This window comes from Ammospiza caudacuta, chromosome 5, assembly GCF_027887145.1.
Source record: "Ammospiza caudacuta isolate bAmmCau1 chromosome 5, bAmmCau1.pri, whole genome shotgun sequence".
NCBI classification, from domain to species: Eukaryota; Metazoa; Chordata; class Aves; order Passeriformes; family Passerellidae; genus Ammospiza; species Ammospiza caudacuta.
This window is the reverse complement of record NC_080597.1, coordinates 55,995,352-56,009,646: the sequence shown is the minus strand read 5'-3', so window position 1 is coordinate 56,009,646 and position 14,295 is coordinate 55,995,352. Positions and strand designations below refer to the sequence as shown.

The 14,295-nt window shown below is 36.1% G+C and overlaps 1 protein-coding gene across 4 annotated transcripts in view; it reads left to right on the top strand.

The window, feature by feature from the left end:
* CADPS2 (calcium dependent secretion activator 2) overlaps positions 1–14,295 on the top strand; it is a 284,442-nt gene that overhangs the window by 190,493 nt on the left and 79,654 nt on the right. For all 4 annotated transcript variants that reach the window (XM_058806125.1, XM_058806124.1, XM_058806123.1 and 1 more), the window contains exon 13: positions 3,246–3,433. In XM_058806125.1, the coding sequence (XP_058662108.1) occupies positions 3,246–3,433 (188 nt within the window). The remainder of the gene's footprint in view (positions 1–3,245; positions 3,434–14,295) is intronic.

The window sequence follows — 14,295 nt, the reverse complement described above, 5'->3', positions numbered from 1 at the left end:
AGATTTTCACCTGTCTTATAATTCTTCATTCCACTCTGCTGTGAAGGCAAAACACCAAAGAAGGGAGGCAGACCCATAAGCAATACATGGGCATGTGTGCATTACCTGAACTGCAAGTAACAAAGGGGAGTCTAATCATTAGACAAAAGCAAATACCATGTGATCTCTGTATCAGAATGAATGTTTTCCACATTCAAATACCATCATTACCATCATAAAAGGCAAGATGCTTGCTGCAGTTTCCTTTTTGTACAATCATTATCCGTTCTGTGCTTTGCAAACTAGTTGAGGATGGGGCTGCTTCAGGTTTTGTTTTCATTAGGGAAGAAAACCAGCAGCAATCTCATGGAAGTTCATCAGATTATCCACACTTGTTAAACAGGTTTGTATGGGGCAGACCTTTTAACTTCCTGAGGCTTTATTTTTCACCTGATATTACACCTGAAATAGTGATCTCTCACTAAGAATCTAAAATGCCTCATAGCAAATAAATTTTTTTTCATTTTAATGTCTCAACAGCAACAAAAAAAAAAAATATAATGGGGATTTTTGCTTATTTTTCCATTGTTCTGACTAGTCTTGTAACACAAAGATAATAATTGGAATTTTTAGGATTGTTGCAGTTGCTAAAAAGGGGGAAAATTTTTATTTGATGAGAGTTGCCTCCTTTTTAAAATACTGCCAGATACATATGTATAGAAAAGTTAAAGGATTCATTTTCTGTCTGTGGGTTGCACACTGTATCAAAGAGGCCTGAAGGTACATCTGTACAAAGTAATTGGCACTCAAAGAGAAAATGGTTAGCTTTCTACCAGTGCATTGGGGTCAAACTCTTTTTTATAATAATAATATAGTAAGACACTTAATATAACCTTGAAATCAGGAACTTTTAGAAGAGGTTAGGTGAAATGCACAGTGCTATAGCAACCATAAAGCAGATGTATTTCTCATCGTTCTTTTTTTAAATTCAGCTTTAAATAAGTGGAATGGGTGATTTTTTTTTTAATTGCATATTTAACTGCATTTTTTTATTTTAAAAAATTTGGGAATGTCAAGGTAACAATAGAATAGATGGACATGTAAGTGTGATTTTTCTTTTCTCTAACAGCTCATTTCCCATCATCTTTTAGAAACAATTCATCCCTTATTTCAACAAATACCACATATGTGTAACCACACATATGACTTGTAGAAAAAATTTTAAACCATAGGAATTAATATTATGCAAAGTTCTGTTATTTAAAAAATAATCTGTTAATTATTATGTAACCTAAATTTCTCCAATTCTACATTCTTCTTGGAATAGGGAGAGTATTGAGGGGATGGGGAATTTTGGGGTTGGGGTTTTTTTTTCAATTATAAAATGAAAAAATTTGTAGTTATCTAATACCAGTACTTTGTAGGACATATTATGTGTTTGAGAGACTTGTGCCTGATGTGGGATTGAACAAGGGCAAGGAAAGCACACATTTAAATGAAAAACAACTGCTCCAACAGATATTTTAAGAGGGATTGAAGTTAAATTAATGAGTTCTTTACAATTTTGTATTCTTGTCACAATTATATCTTATGAGAATGAGCAGAAATTTTAATAGTTTGCTTTTGTACTGCTAGGCAATGATATGCAACATTTTGTTATGTTTTCCATAAAAACATAGGGAGAGATCGGTGACAATGACAACATCTTGGGAGAATATCGATCACAATAACCACTGTTAATTATATCTAGGGCTAGCATGCATATTATTGCAAAAGTACAGTTAAAAATCCGCTTTCTTTCTTCTTGCAGTAGAATACCATATTTTGTATGAAACACTGTATAAGCTATATGAGGCATTGCAACATAATCAGATTAACATGCTGAGTACTGTTCTGGGTTCTAAAGCTAAGTGTTCTCTAGAAATAGATGAAGCTCCTTAAAGGCAGTGGGAACACTGATTTCAAAGAAATTAATTAGGAGCAAAAATTATTAAATATAAAATACCATTGAGGTGTTCTTGTTTGCAGATATTATGTTAAATTGAAGAGTTTGAGGAAAATAGAAAGCTGGAATTCTTGTCTCAAACAAGTATTTTTGTGAAGTAAAAAAACCACAGATTTTTTAAAACTGATGTGAATATATTTTTAAGTTTTGTTCAATAGTATTTCTGCTGATATTTTGAACAAATATTAACCATTGGATCTTGTGAAAGTATTCACAAGCATTAGGGAAATATTGGTCTCCAGCTGCTATATTGATGTTATAAATTCTTTATTTTGCAAAATATTTTGCTTATCCAAGTTATTTGTATATTTGAGTTCAGGTATTCCTCAATCCCTCTCAACCATTTGATGAGATGGAATGATGAGAGGTGATGAGAGGGAAATATCACCATAATCAAAACATGAACAAAGAAAAATGCTTACGTAGAACAGCTGTGCAGTATTTTTAGTTTTCCAAGGTTTATGTTTTTCTCCATGCTGCTTTTTGGAAGCTCACTCTGCTACTTCTTATCATATTTCTGCATCAAGACTTAACTATATTTTTACATTCTGGACTCACTCAAGAACTGTTTTTATCATGTGAAGGAGTGTGTGTTTTGCTCATGTCTGTGTCAGGGTTAAGCTGTTCTCATCAAGACTCTGACCAAGAAATCTCTCAGTAAGCTTGAGAATATCTAATAATTATTTAAGGTCAGATCTTACTCAGGTGGCTTTTAACAAGCTACCTAGCTTTGCATTTCTTTACTAGTAAAAGTTGTTTTAAAGTTGTTAGAAGTGCATGCATGTTACGTGGGTAAAGGGTAGAATTGTGGTAAGAATTTTAAAGTTGCAGCCACAGGGAAATGACCATCCAGAAAACATGCTTTAATGTCTGTGTTGATGTCCTTCAGCATTTCTGAAATTTTATTTTTCATCTTATAATTGATTAATAAAATAAATTATTTTAAATGTTAGTTTATTTTAGATTTTGATATATGACTTAATCTTTGGATGTATTAGCATGTTTTTTGTAAATGAGGTATTTCATAGTAGTGGTATCTATAACTGCAAATAGTTTCCTGACATTTCATCCTTTCAGTAAGAGGGCTAGTGTAGGGTCTAGTTTCAGTGCTGTCAGCATTAGTCAGATGGAAATCATTCTAATATAAAAAGTTTATGTAATGGGCATATATAAAAATCTATGTTTCTATTCTTTGTCTGATTTAAAGCTGAGAGTGGGAAGATAAATCTCAGACTGTTGTGTGTGTGTTTTTGCCTTTCAGGGCTGGTTTAGCCCGGGTCAGGTGTTCGTGCTGGACGAGTACTGCGCTCGCTACGGGGTGCGGGGCTGCCACCGCCATCTCTGCTACCTCGATGAGCTCATTGAGTACTCAGAAAATGGCTCTGTCATTGATCCAACCTTGCTCCACTACAGCTTTGCATTTTGTGCTTCTCATGTTCATGGTAACAGGTAATTTAATCTTACCTTTTTTAATCCATAGTATTTAAATGCGTAGTCCGAATAAAAGTATTTAGAGGCTCTTGCATTCACCAGGCAGGGAACTGCACACAACAGAAATCAGTTCATGAAAGTTTCTTCAGGGGTACTTGAGGTTCCATACAGATTACTGTTAAAAGAAATCTTTTAGCATGTACTTGTTTTCAAGTACAAGTACATGTTTTCAAGCATGTAGTATGTTTTCAAGATAAAAAACTGTTAAAAGGGTAATCTTCTTCATTCTGCATTTGTATTGTGGTACTAAATGGTGTTTCCAATAAACATTTTGAATAATTATGCAGTTTAAGGGAAATTTTTACTCTTTCTGCAGTCTGTAGCTTAGCAACTAATCATACTATATACTGTGTTCTTCTTTCTGTGCTATTACAGAGAGACATAACATGTATTGGGAATTAGCTGTAAGCCCCAGCCAGGAAGCACTAGGACTCTTCTGGAATCCTTTCCACTAGACAGGCAGACTACTTCAGGAGCTTTTGGCCACAGTGGTTGTCTTGGGATGATATCTTCATTCCACTTGCAAGTGAAAGACTTAGAAAAAAAAATAAGTTGTTGCTTTTCTATTTTTGCACATTCTTTAAAAGAAGCAGTGCTTCATCTATCTCTTATTCCAGACTGTGAGGACAAGCTCTGCTGCTGGAGAGCACCACTTGCAGATCACTAGCTCAGGTCAGGAGGGACTACAGGAGATCTATAGGCAAACCTCCTGCATGAGGCAGGGTCAGTTATGAGGTCAGAACAGGTTGCTCAGGGCTTTTTGCAGCCAGGACTTTACCCTGTTTGAACCTGTCAAATTTCAGTGTAGTTATTTCTATGCCTGGTGTGTACCCCAGAGGGCTCAGTCCACCCCATCACCTCCCTTTCTCCAGGCTGAGCAAGCCCAACTCCCTCAGCCTCACGTCAGAGCACGTGCTCTGGTGTCTGACCATCACAGTGGCAACTCAACAAACTCACTCCCTGTCTTTGAGTGGGACGTGGGGCAGGCAATCTATCAAATTATAGGAGAACATGCATTTATGTCTATTTTGTGCACTAGAGCTGTAGACTGCTGTATGGAATATGTTTAAGAAGTCCAGAAATAGCAAGGAGAAACCCAATATATCCTCCCAATGGTCCAATCCTGCCACTAGGGGAAAACATCACAATCCCAAAAGGAAATTACTCTCAGGAAGTCCCCAGACTGAATCTTGATCAGTATTGGAAGAGACATTTTCTGTCCCAAGATGTATGCTTAAGTTGCTTTGCTACCAGCCAGGCACAGAGGCTGTTTTACTTGTCCTCAAGCCAGAGAAGAAGAGCTAGTCCTTAGGAAGGATATTGTTTCCTTCACTGGCTCAGACAAAGCCTCATCTGGAGCTGGGGATTTGTGACCTGAGTGATTTCATTGGGGTAGACTAACAATATATAATACATGATAATAATATCCAAAATTGAAATGGTTTTGAATGTGCTTGAAACGCTGTCAAGAATCTTAACATTCATACCAGTAAGTTAGGAGATTTCTGGCTTTTATTTGGTAACCTATTCTCTGTAAAAGCCTGCTTCTTCATCGGTTCCTCAACAACCTGACACATTTGTATTTCCTATTGAGTCCAAGTCTTTGTTGTTTCTCGCCTTTTTATTATTGGGTTCAACCTAAGCAGACAAACATATGTGATAATTGCTCAAACTTATTTCAAGAATTCAAAAGAAAGGTAGATACATTTCTTTTTATTTCATAATTTGAGTGAAGGACAACCGTGCACACAGTGCATGAAAATATCTCAGAGAGCACATCATTTACACAGTGGTAAGCACTCTGTATTCTGTCTGTTCCTACAGTACAGATATTCACTGAATAGCATTATGAGTGTTTTAGGAATAAAAGAAGTGTTGAACAGAGAGGGTCTGACTAGAACTGAGATATTGTAAAAAGGAAGAAAAAAGAAACATGAAGAAAGAAAAAAAGTAAGTCAAGGACAGAGGCAGACACACTCACTCAGAATGACAGACACAGATATACGGGCACATAATATACCCATTCATTCATTTACTGCAGCACTGAGAAATAGTAAAAGGTAAAAGAGAATTTCACAGACAATGCATGACAGGCCAAAGTTCTAGGCTGGTCCCTGGCGTTACACATTTTTGTTTTGTAAGTCAGTCTGGGAATCAGAAAGACCACAGAACAAAGGGCTTTGTACTCTGGCCATGATGTATTTAATTTATATGTTACCTTTGCTTCACAGAGGGAACTTAGACCCTCCCCAAGCCTGAGAAAGATCATCAAGATTGATCTTGAAGTCAGGTGGCAGAGGGGCATGTAGAAATGCAGCTGTATCTGTAGTTCACATTGTCCATTTCTTATATGTATGAATTTTAAAATAACAGGCAATCTAGTGACATCAGTCAAACAATCAGATACAAGTTTCTCTCACTGTTGTTTCTGGTGAGGAGAATCTAAATCTGAATCAGCTTTGGCTCTTTCCACCCTTCATATGTTTTCAAAATTCTTCCAACATGTTTTTGAACCTTCAGGTGTCCCCTCTGCTGGTTTTCTGCACCGTAGGACATGAAGCATCTTTCATGCTGCAGGCTGTAATCTTGCAGATTTTAACACAGTACCATGGGTTTATTTCCAGACACCTGAAATAAACATGCAGAAGTTTTGTTCTTACAGAGCTCCAGGGACGTGTGGAGAACAGAAGATACCTGAGCTCCAGAGTAGGCTGTATGCAGCAGACCTTGTCTCCTGATCTCAGGACTAGAGAACAGTCCCCAGCTCCTTTTTATTCTTTCCTGAGATGAAGAGGTAGACAACAACTTCTGCTAGATTTATCAAGCATACTTGTACTTTGTGTGTCTTATGCCAGTGTTGTTGGTTTAGGAACAGAAATGTTTACTCAGGGTCAAACACAATGTGCTGAGTCCTAGACTGAGAAATTAAAAGCTTATTTGTTCTTTTCCTTTCCTGTTTGTTAGTCCATTACAACTGGGCTAGCACACTGCTTATGTAGAAAAGGTATTTCTGCTTTTGTAGATGATAGTCTTAAGACATTCTCTTCCTAAATAGCCAACAAGGAAAATATTTCACTAAAAAAATAGCTGTGCTGTGTTTAAACAAATATACATCCTTGGTTTTGAGTCAGCTATTTTATTTTCTTCTGTAAATAAAATAATCTTTCATTGTCTGTACTTGTGGTGCTATGTGGATTTACTGTACCATCTCCTTTGGCTTCTCATCACCATGATTTTCTTTTAAAATATTCCATGGTCGTTCATATGAAATATTCTATATAGTCCTCATCAATATAGTTATTTCACAAGTAAACTTTTTGCTTTGGACTTATGCATAAATTTATTGCTGGTGAAAGTGAAATGGGCAGAACAGGGAACGATAGGACATTCCTGAATGATGACATTTCATTCTAAACAGTCCAGGTAGGAGCTATTGTTTTCTTCCCCATCATGTTCACTCTTGTCTACTTTTCATGCTGTGACTTCTATTTAGTCCCTCTTGTCTGAAATGAATGCTGGTGGGTATCACATGAAGTGTGAAGTGACTTCTTTCCACCTGCTGAGTTACAGACTGAATTGAAAAATTCAAAATTCAAACATATTCCCGTGTTATAACTTTTCTTATTCAGAAAGGTATCTGATGAAATGGAAGTTCAGACATGAGAAGTGAATGTGAAAGTAAGACTACAAAAATCAGTATATAACTGAAGATGAACAGATTGGGAGTTTTTGTCTTTATTGTAAAAGCTTCAGCACAGGTGTGTTTCATAGAAGAACAGTCATATTGAGTCAGGGCTCTTCAAACCTGTCAGTCATTTGTCTCCAGCATTGACCTGCTTGGAGTAAAAGAAGAGCAAGCATGTGCAATATTTCCTCTTTCTGACTCCCAGCTCTCTGCAGCTCAGAGTATTCCCTGTTTGGTAACCTGGAGTGAGTCTTTATTTCAGATACTTGTCCATTGCCCCCCTGAACCCTTTTCACCCTCAGCACCTTGGGCAGCAAGTTCCACAACTCAGCCTCCTCTTGCTTGAAGAACTATTGCTTTGAACTTGACTCCTACACATCTCATTTCATGCTCTGCTGCTATTGGAGACGTAAAGGAGAAAAAAAAAAAATCCTGTTCTGTCTCTTTGCTATTTAAGAATCAAGAATTGAAGTGAACAATACAACGATTGCATTGGACAGAAGTTGTCTGCTAGTTGCTTATCCTTTTCTGGTGTTTCCCAGTGTTGATTTGCTCCTTTGACTGGTACTGAACAGGGACAATTTAATGGAATTATCCATCATAAAACCAGGATCTCCATTCTGAACAACAACTGTGTTTTCCTTACATTTGTCTATGTTTGTCATTGTTTTCTGTTGTATTGCTACCTGATTTCATGGGGTCTTTCTGGAATTCCACACTATGCTACATAACTATCATTAAAATTACATTTTCTATCACCTCAGTTCTCAGCTGTTAGCCAGGTAATTTCTAAATACTATAAAATAGCTCAAGTCCCAGCACAAATCTCTGCAGAACTTTACTGATAACATACCTTCATAGCAGGTACTCACCTCTCTAATTTTAAATGTAAATGTAGGAACTTTTACTGGGACACTGTATAATTGCCTTTAAAGCCTTTGATTAGGGACTGTCAGAAGAGCTTTGGAAATCCAGGTATTTCATATGAATCAGGTCACACTCATCCACCTGTTTCCAATCCTTTCTGAGAACTCCAAGATCAGAAGGTAGGATTTCTCTGTCTTATAGCTTCAAAGCCATGCAGACTTGGCAATTGTTAATATTTACCCAAATTTCCTTACTTTTATCCTTATCCTTATGTTATAGTTCCTTCTGACTTTCTGGGATGCATGTATTACTTACTGGCCAGTATTTCCCTTGGCAGCCTGGAGATTTTTTTCTGATATTTATCCTCCCATTCGGATTCTTATCTCCCATTCCCCAGAAGTTCTTGATGAGAACTTTCACATACCTGCAGGTAATTCAGGTCGCCAGGTGGTCCTGACAATTTACTGCTGTCTATTTTTCTCATTTGTTCCATAAAGGGGTTTCTTTCATTGTCTTCATTTTTAAAACGTATTATGCTGAAAGTGAAGTGTCCTTATGCTGTGGACAAGGAAGGGTTCCAGCATAGAAGTCTTCTTCATAATCATTTACTTCATGATAATACACCAGTACAAAAAAATCATCTTCTAGTTCTGTAGTAGCCTTGCCCTCTCTGAAAGCTACTTTTAGGTCCTTGCCATCATTTGGCAGTGTAGATTTTCTCTCTGATAGGCTTCTTGCTTTGGTTATGCTTGGAGGAAATAGAGTAGAATAAAGGGTTTCACTTGACAAGAGAAGTGAAACTATGGAAACTTTGGAGAGTGCTATGCATTCATATATTTCTTTTCATTTTTTGTGTTTTGTGGTAAGAAACATTATTGCAATTTTACGCTTTGTGTCAAGTCAAGTCATAAAAGAATGTTCAGAGAAATCACCCCTTTTAAATCTGGAACAAGGAAATTCATGAAAATAAAGAAAATAGTATCATTACATTGCTCCATCTCTTCTTACTTTTTTTCTGGAACTTCTGAATAGGTATTTTATTCTCTGACTAACTTAACTTCACAGTAAGGTTGTCTGTATCTTCATAAGCTCTCCTTAATTTTGTGTCATTCATAAACAATATGGAATATGACTTAAAATAAAATTCCAGAACTTCAGTCAGTGGTTTCACCATTTATCTGCACATGGTCTCCATCTGACATGAAACGTTTTGTCCAGTTGATCTCTTCCCAGGAGTGTTACGTTTTCACATGCGCAGCTTTATATATAAAATATTTTTATATCATGTAGACTTGTTCTTAGATGGTTTTCCTCAAAAAAATGTTGCTAACAGGATTTTGTGGAACATTTTGGTTTTAAGGACTTGAAAATGCTTCCTCTTCCTGTGGTGTTTCTTATTCACTATCAATCCTACATGTTCTGTCTGTGTTGTAATTACAGCAGGTGCAAGGTCTGCTTCTACTGGTTTTTATTGGCAGATGGACCTTCTGCTTCAATCCTAGATCTGTTCCCAGGCTGTCCAGCAGCGGGAGGAAGGAGCCTGAGGTCCCTTACAGTGTGGATCTTTAGGGAAGTTAGTGTGTAACATCAGTCTGCGAGTCTCTCTCGTCTTTGGTACAGCATCTAGAGATGTAACAAGAGTCTATTGTTTTTGCAGTTTGTCTCATTTTTCTATCAATCATTTATAATGAAAATTGTGAGAGTGGATTTCTCATCCTTAAACCCATGTTTTTGTTCAGAAGTCATTTGGTATCAGTCACTATTTGCCCAGAACAATGGAATGAGAAAATGACCTTTTAGGATTGATACGCTATGTGAGTTTGTGCTGCTAAAGGAGAAGCAGTATTCTCTCAATAAAAAGCTATCTCTCTTCTTCCAAGTGAACATAATCTTCCCTTTTTTCTGAGGCTTGTGGGCACTGTTGAGAATAGAAGTTTTGCACTAGGCCCTGTGTCGAGCACCTTGCATCTTCCAGTTCATCCTTCTTTTTTTGGAAGCTGATCATGTCCAAGGTATATGAAACACAGAGGTAGGCTTACCATCCCTAAACATTATACAATATTTTATTATTAATTTCCACTAATTCCTGCCTTTACATAATCCTATATAAACCTTATATAAATGACATGATATTAATACATGCTTTGCTTTTCAGTAGAAAATATAACTGCATAAAAGATTATTAAAATCAACCCAATGTATAATCTAATCTGTTTTAGTGACCTTCAGAATTGATCTTTTTCGTTCCGTTGGGAAAAAAGGGCATGACCTGTAAGCAGATGTCAGAGCAGCCTGGGAACTGCATACAGCAGAAGGCTCTATTGTGCCAGTTTTGTGTCAGAAATATTCGAAGAATAGTTAATATAAACAAGAAAATGCTCAGTCTTCAAGTGTCTGCTGGTTAAAGCTGTGTTTGAATGCCATGCAGTAATGCACTGTCTTCATTTTCTGTGATAAAAAGACGTCTGCTCTGTGCTCTTATGAGCTGATACTGAAATCATCAATCTTACATTTCTGTAACATAAACCATGGACTCTACAAAAGCCTTAGTATAGTTGCATTTTAAAGGAAAATTTGTGTATTTAAGTTATTGAATATAAAGTCCTATAAACAGGTAATAAAAATTCTACATCAAATTCTAAAAAATTTAATCTTTGGTTTTCTAAGAAACAAGTATTGAAACAAGCAGTTTATCTTGCTAATTTGAAATTTGTCACTGTTCTTTCATTTGATTGTACATCCTGCTGGATATAAAAACAAGTGCTTTCAGAAAGCATGGAAGTCTTCTAGAACAATTTATTTCTAGAAGAAAGATGCCTTTAAGTTTGGTTTTGTTTTTTCTATGTCTTAAAAACCTTAACTGAAGTAGTTTTTTTTTTATTATTTTGTTTTTCATAATGATTTTCCATCTTGATCTAGCAAGATGGCAAATTCTTTTTGGTCAGCCTTACTGTTCATACCTGTGTGTATGTTAGAAAATCAATCTGTACATTACTCTCCTCATACTCCTTTTTTTTCATGACACACCAAAGTGATGATCTGTGTTTTTAATGAAGAAAACACGTTGAAGATACTTTTATAATTTTTAAAACATGTAAAGATGCAAAATTCACCAGTATCAATGATGTTCCATTGCAAGAAAGGCATGTTCAGTTAGTATTTCCAAGGCAGCCTTGCTTAAGGTAACAATTCTCTCTCTGAGAGGCCACTAGGAGAAGCTGTTTCCAAAGTTAGGGCTGGGAACAATCCACAGCCAACCCAGTGTCCTTATCTAATTCCTGTTGGAACAAGAATACAGTTTTATCTTACCTGTTGCAGGTCTTCACAGTAATTTAATCCTACAATTCATCAAGTGACCTCTGCAAATTATTGCAGGTTTTAAGACCTCTAGAGATCAAAATAATTCTAGATGATGCTCTAAGCCTTAAAGGATTATATAATGTGAGGAAAAACAGATCACTGCAACAGGAAAACCAAAATCCACTGCCTAACCAGTCAGCTTCTCTAGGGTAACTGCTGTCAGGACAATAATCTTGCAAGATTTTTGCAGTAAAAAAGTAAGTTTTGAAATTCTGATCAACCATTACTTTTGGTTCATTATTTAAGTGGTTCATGGTTGAACAGCTACTTTCCACTTGAATTTACTAGCTCTAGTTCATGAGATATTTATTTCAAATCTCTTCTGATATTTAAGTCTGAGTGAATTAATCAATTTCACTTGTGGCCAGAGACAACATTATATCTGTGCCAGTTAGACTGTGATCTAAGCAGGTGAGACAAGCCAATCCAAATCCAATTGACAGAGTCCTCAAAAAATGGTAAACTAACATAAGTGAGAGAGAGAAGGCTACTCAGGTTTTGAATGTTCACTCTTTCACCTAGTTCTCTAATTCTAAAAAACGTTGTGAACAATAAGGAGGAAAAAGAGTTTGGAGGAAAGGAAAATTCACTCTCCATTACCTTCTTGAGAAGATGATGTTGAAATGAAAACTCTTCTAAAGACAGTCCATCACTTTTCTGGCTGCGTTCTTGTAAGAGAGTTCCCAGGCTGCAATATCAAAGCTTAGTACTAGTTTTGCATTGAAAAAAATCAAGTCCATTACATTTGAGACAGCAGGAACGACACATTTGTTGTTGCTTTTAATTGCAAAATAGGTCTGGCATAGTTTATGGATAGCCTAAACCTTTGAAAACTAAATGACTGTATGAGTCTGATTTTCCTTGCTTAAATAAAAGTAACCAGATCAAAACAATGCTATTTATTTTATGCAGTCTTCAAAGTAAATAAAGAAAAAAATATCCATAAGATTAAATTACTGGAAATACTGAAATATTTATTTATTTTTAATATTTCAGCTTATCTCAGAAACAGGTGGTTTTTTTTCCATTGATTCTTTTCTAATCAGTAGTAGGTATATATTCCCCAAAGTAGAAAAATTATCACCAGCATGATATGTCTCAGGACTCTGTTGCAAAAATGCATTTTTATATTGTTGTTGCAATGAAGTTTGCAAAAAGAAGAGACAAACTTGTGGTTTAGACTCTGTGATATTTTCTGGAAGCATGTTTTCAAGAGGTGAATTTTTCAGTGCTATAGGTGGTCATTTTCCAAAACTTTTTTGTGTACTCCTCTTTCTGGGACATCTGCTTCTATGCAAACATATATTTAGCAGTTCTGAAAATTTTAGTTGTTGTCTACAAGGTTCCTAATGACAACAAACTCAGTGAAGTGACAGGTCCCTGGTACAGAGTGATCCCAGCCTTAGTGCAGGATGACAGATATGACATCCTACTGGCTCACCTTTTTCACTTACTGTTATCTGCACCCCTAGGTCTTTCCTGACACATATATGACATGCCTCAGCGAGGCTTAATATGACAGAACTATTTACTTTATCAGTCCAGAGCACAATCTCTCCTGACAATGAAATCAGACAGTGCAATTTACTTAAATTTGAGCTCATTCTGTTTGTCAGAAGGCTGAGGTAAAGTATCCTGGCATCCATCAAAAGAGAGAAGATAAGTTTTTTGCTCTTTCACATCAAATTTATACAACGGTGCATTGATGTGCCTCACTACTCCCATCCCCACCACATCTGATTTTTTATTGTTGTCTTCACAATAATTTAAGTAAATCAGGCATTCTTTCCACCTTGACTTGACAGGTCACAAATATAAGTGATTTAAATGGTGAGAGAATTGTTCAAGTCATGACCAGGTAGCAACTTATCCCTTCTAGGTTTAAGTATAGTGCAGAAAGTCAAAGTACCAATTTTGGAAAAAATATGCTCATAGAATCCTAGAATGATTCTTGGAGCATTCAGAATGTTCCAAAAAAGAATGTTGTCTTTCTTTATGTCATTTTACTGTAATTTTCTCAGTTCTAGAAACACGGAGATAGTTTTGGAGGCTCTGGAGAAGATACAGGGCAGAGCCACACATAGTGTCAGGTTCACAAACTCAGGAGACAAGCAGTAGCTTATTTGTTACCTTGGAGCAAGAAGTTAAGAAAGTAACAGGAACATTTCACATACTTCTTTTTACTGTATGCTGTATGTGGGGAAGTTGTGACTGCATGGGATAAATAATGTTTGGGAGCTGTATATATAATTCTGTTTTTACTTTTTTCATAATTTTAATATAAATACATTAGTAACACCTTTAGGCTAAGACTTTAGACTAAGTGTATGTTTAACATACTAAATATAAGCTTATTTTTAATTATTGTGACTCAAATTTGATGCTTAAAAATGCCAAAGCTTTTGGTTTTTAAAGACTTTTTCGTTGCATCTTTAATACTGCATCTATATGGAAGCCTTGATTACATGATACTATTTGTCAATATAGGATGGGGAATCAAACTCTGTCCTCACTATGCAGGATTCCTAGGTGCTGCCTGCTGTGGCTTTTATCATTCCAGTTTCCCTCCCACCTTTACTTTAAAATCACTTTTAGCTATATTGTGCCTCTAGGAAAATAAACAGAAGATTCAAGGAGATGAAATTTAACAAGATTTCAGTAGACCTGTCTACTCTAACAATAGTACTAATTTTTTTTGAGAAAAGATATTGTCTTTTGAAAGGATTTGGGAGAACTACATGCAAACTTGTGTTCATATTGAGATGATGTAGAAACTTAGAAACTTAGGACTTGAATTCAAAAGTTCAACTCAAAAGAGAAATTTTTGTCCAGCCTGTTCTTTAGCTATATTCACAAGAAACTGTTTATCCTTGGAGACAATGAGGAAGAGGAAAGGGGAGTTAACACT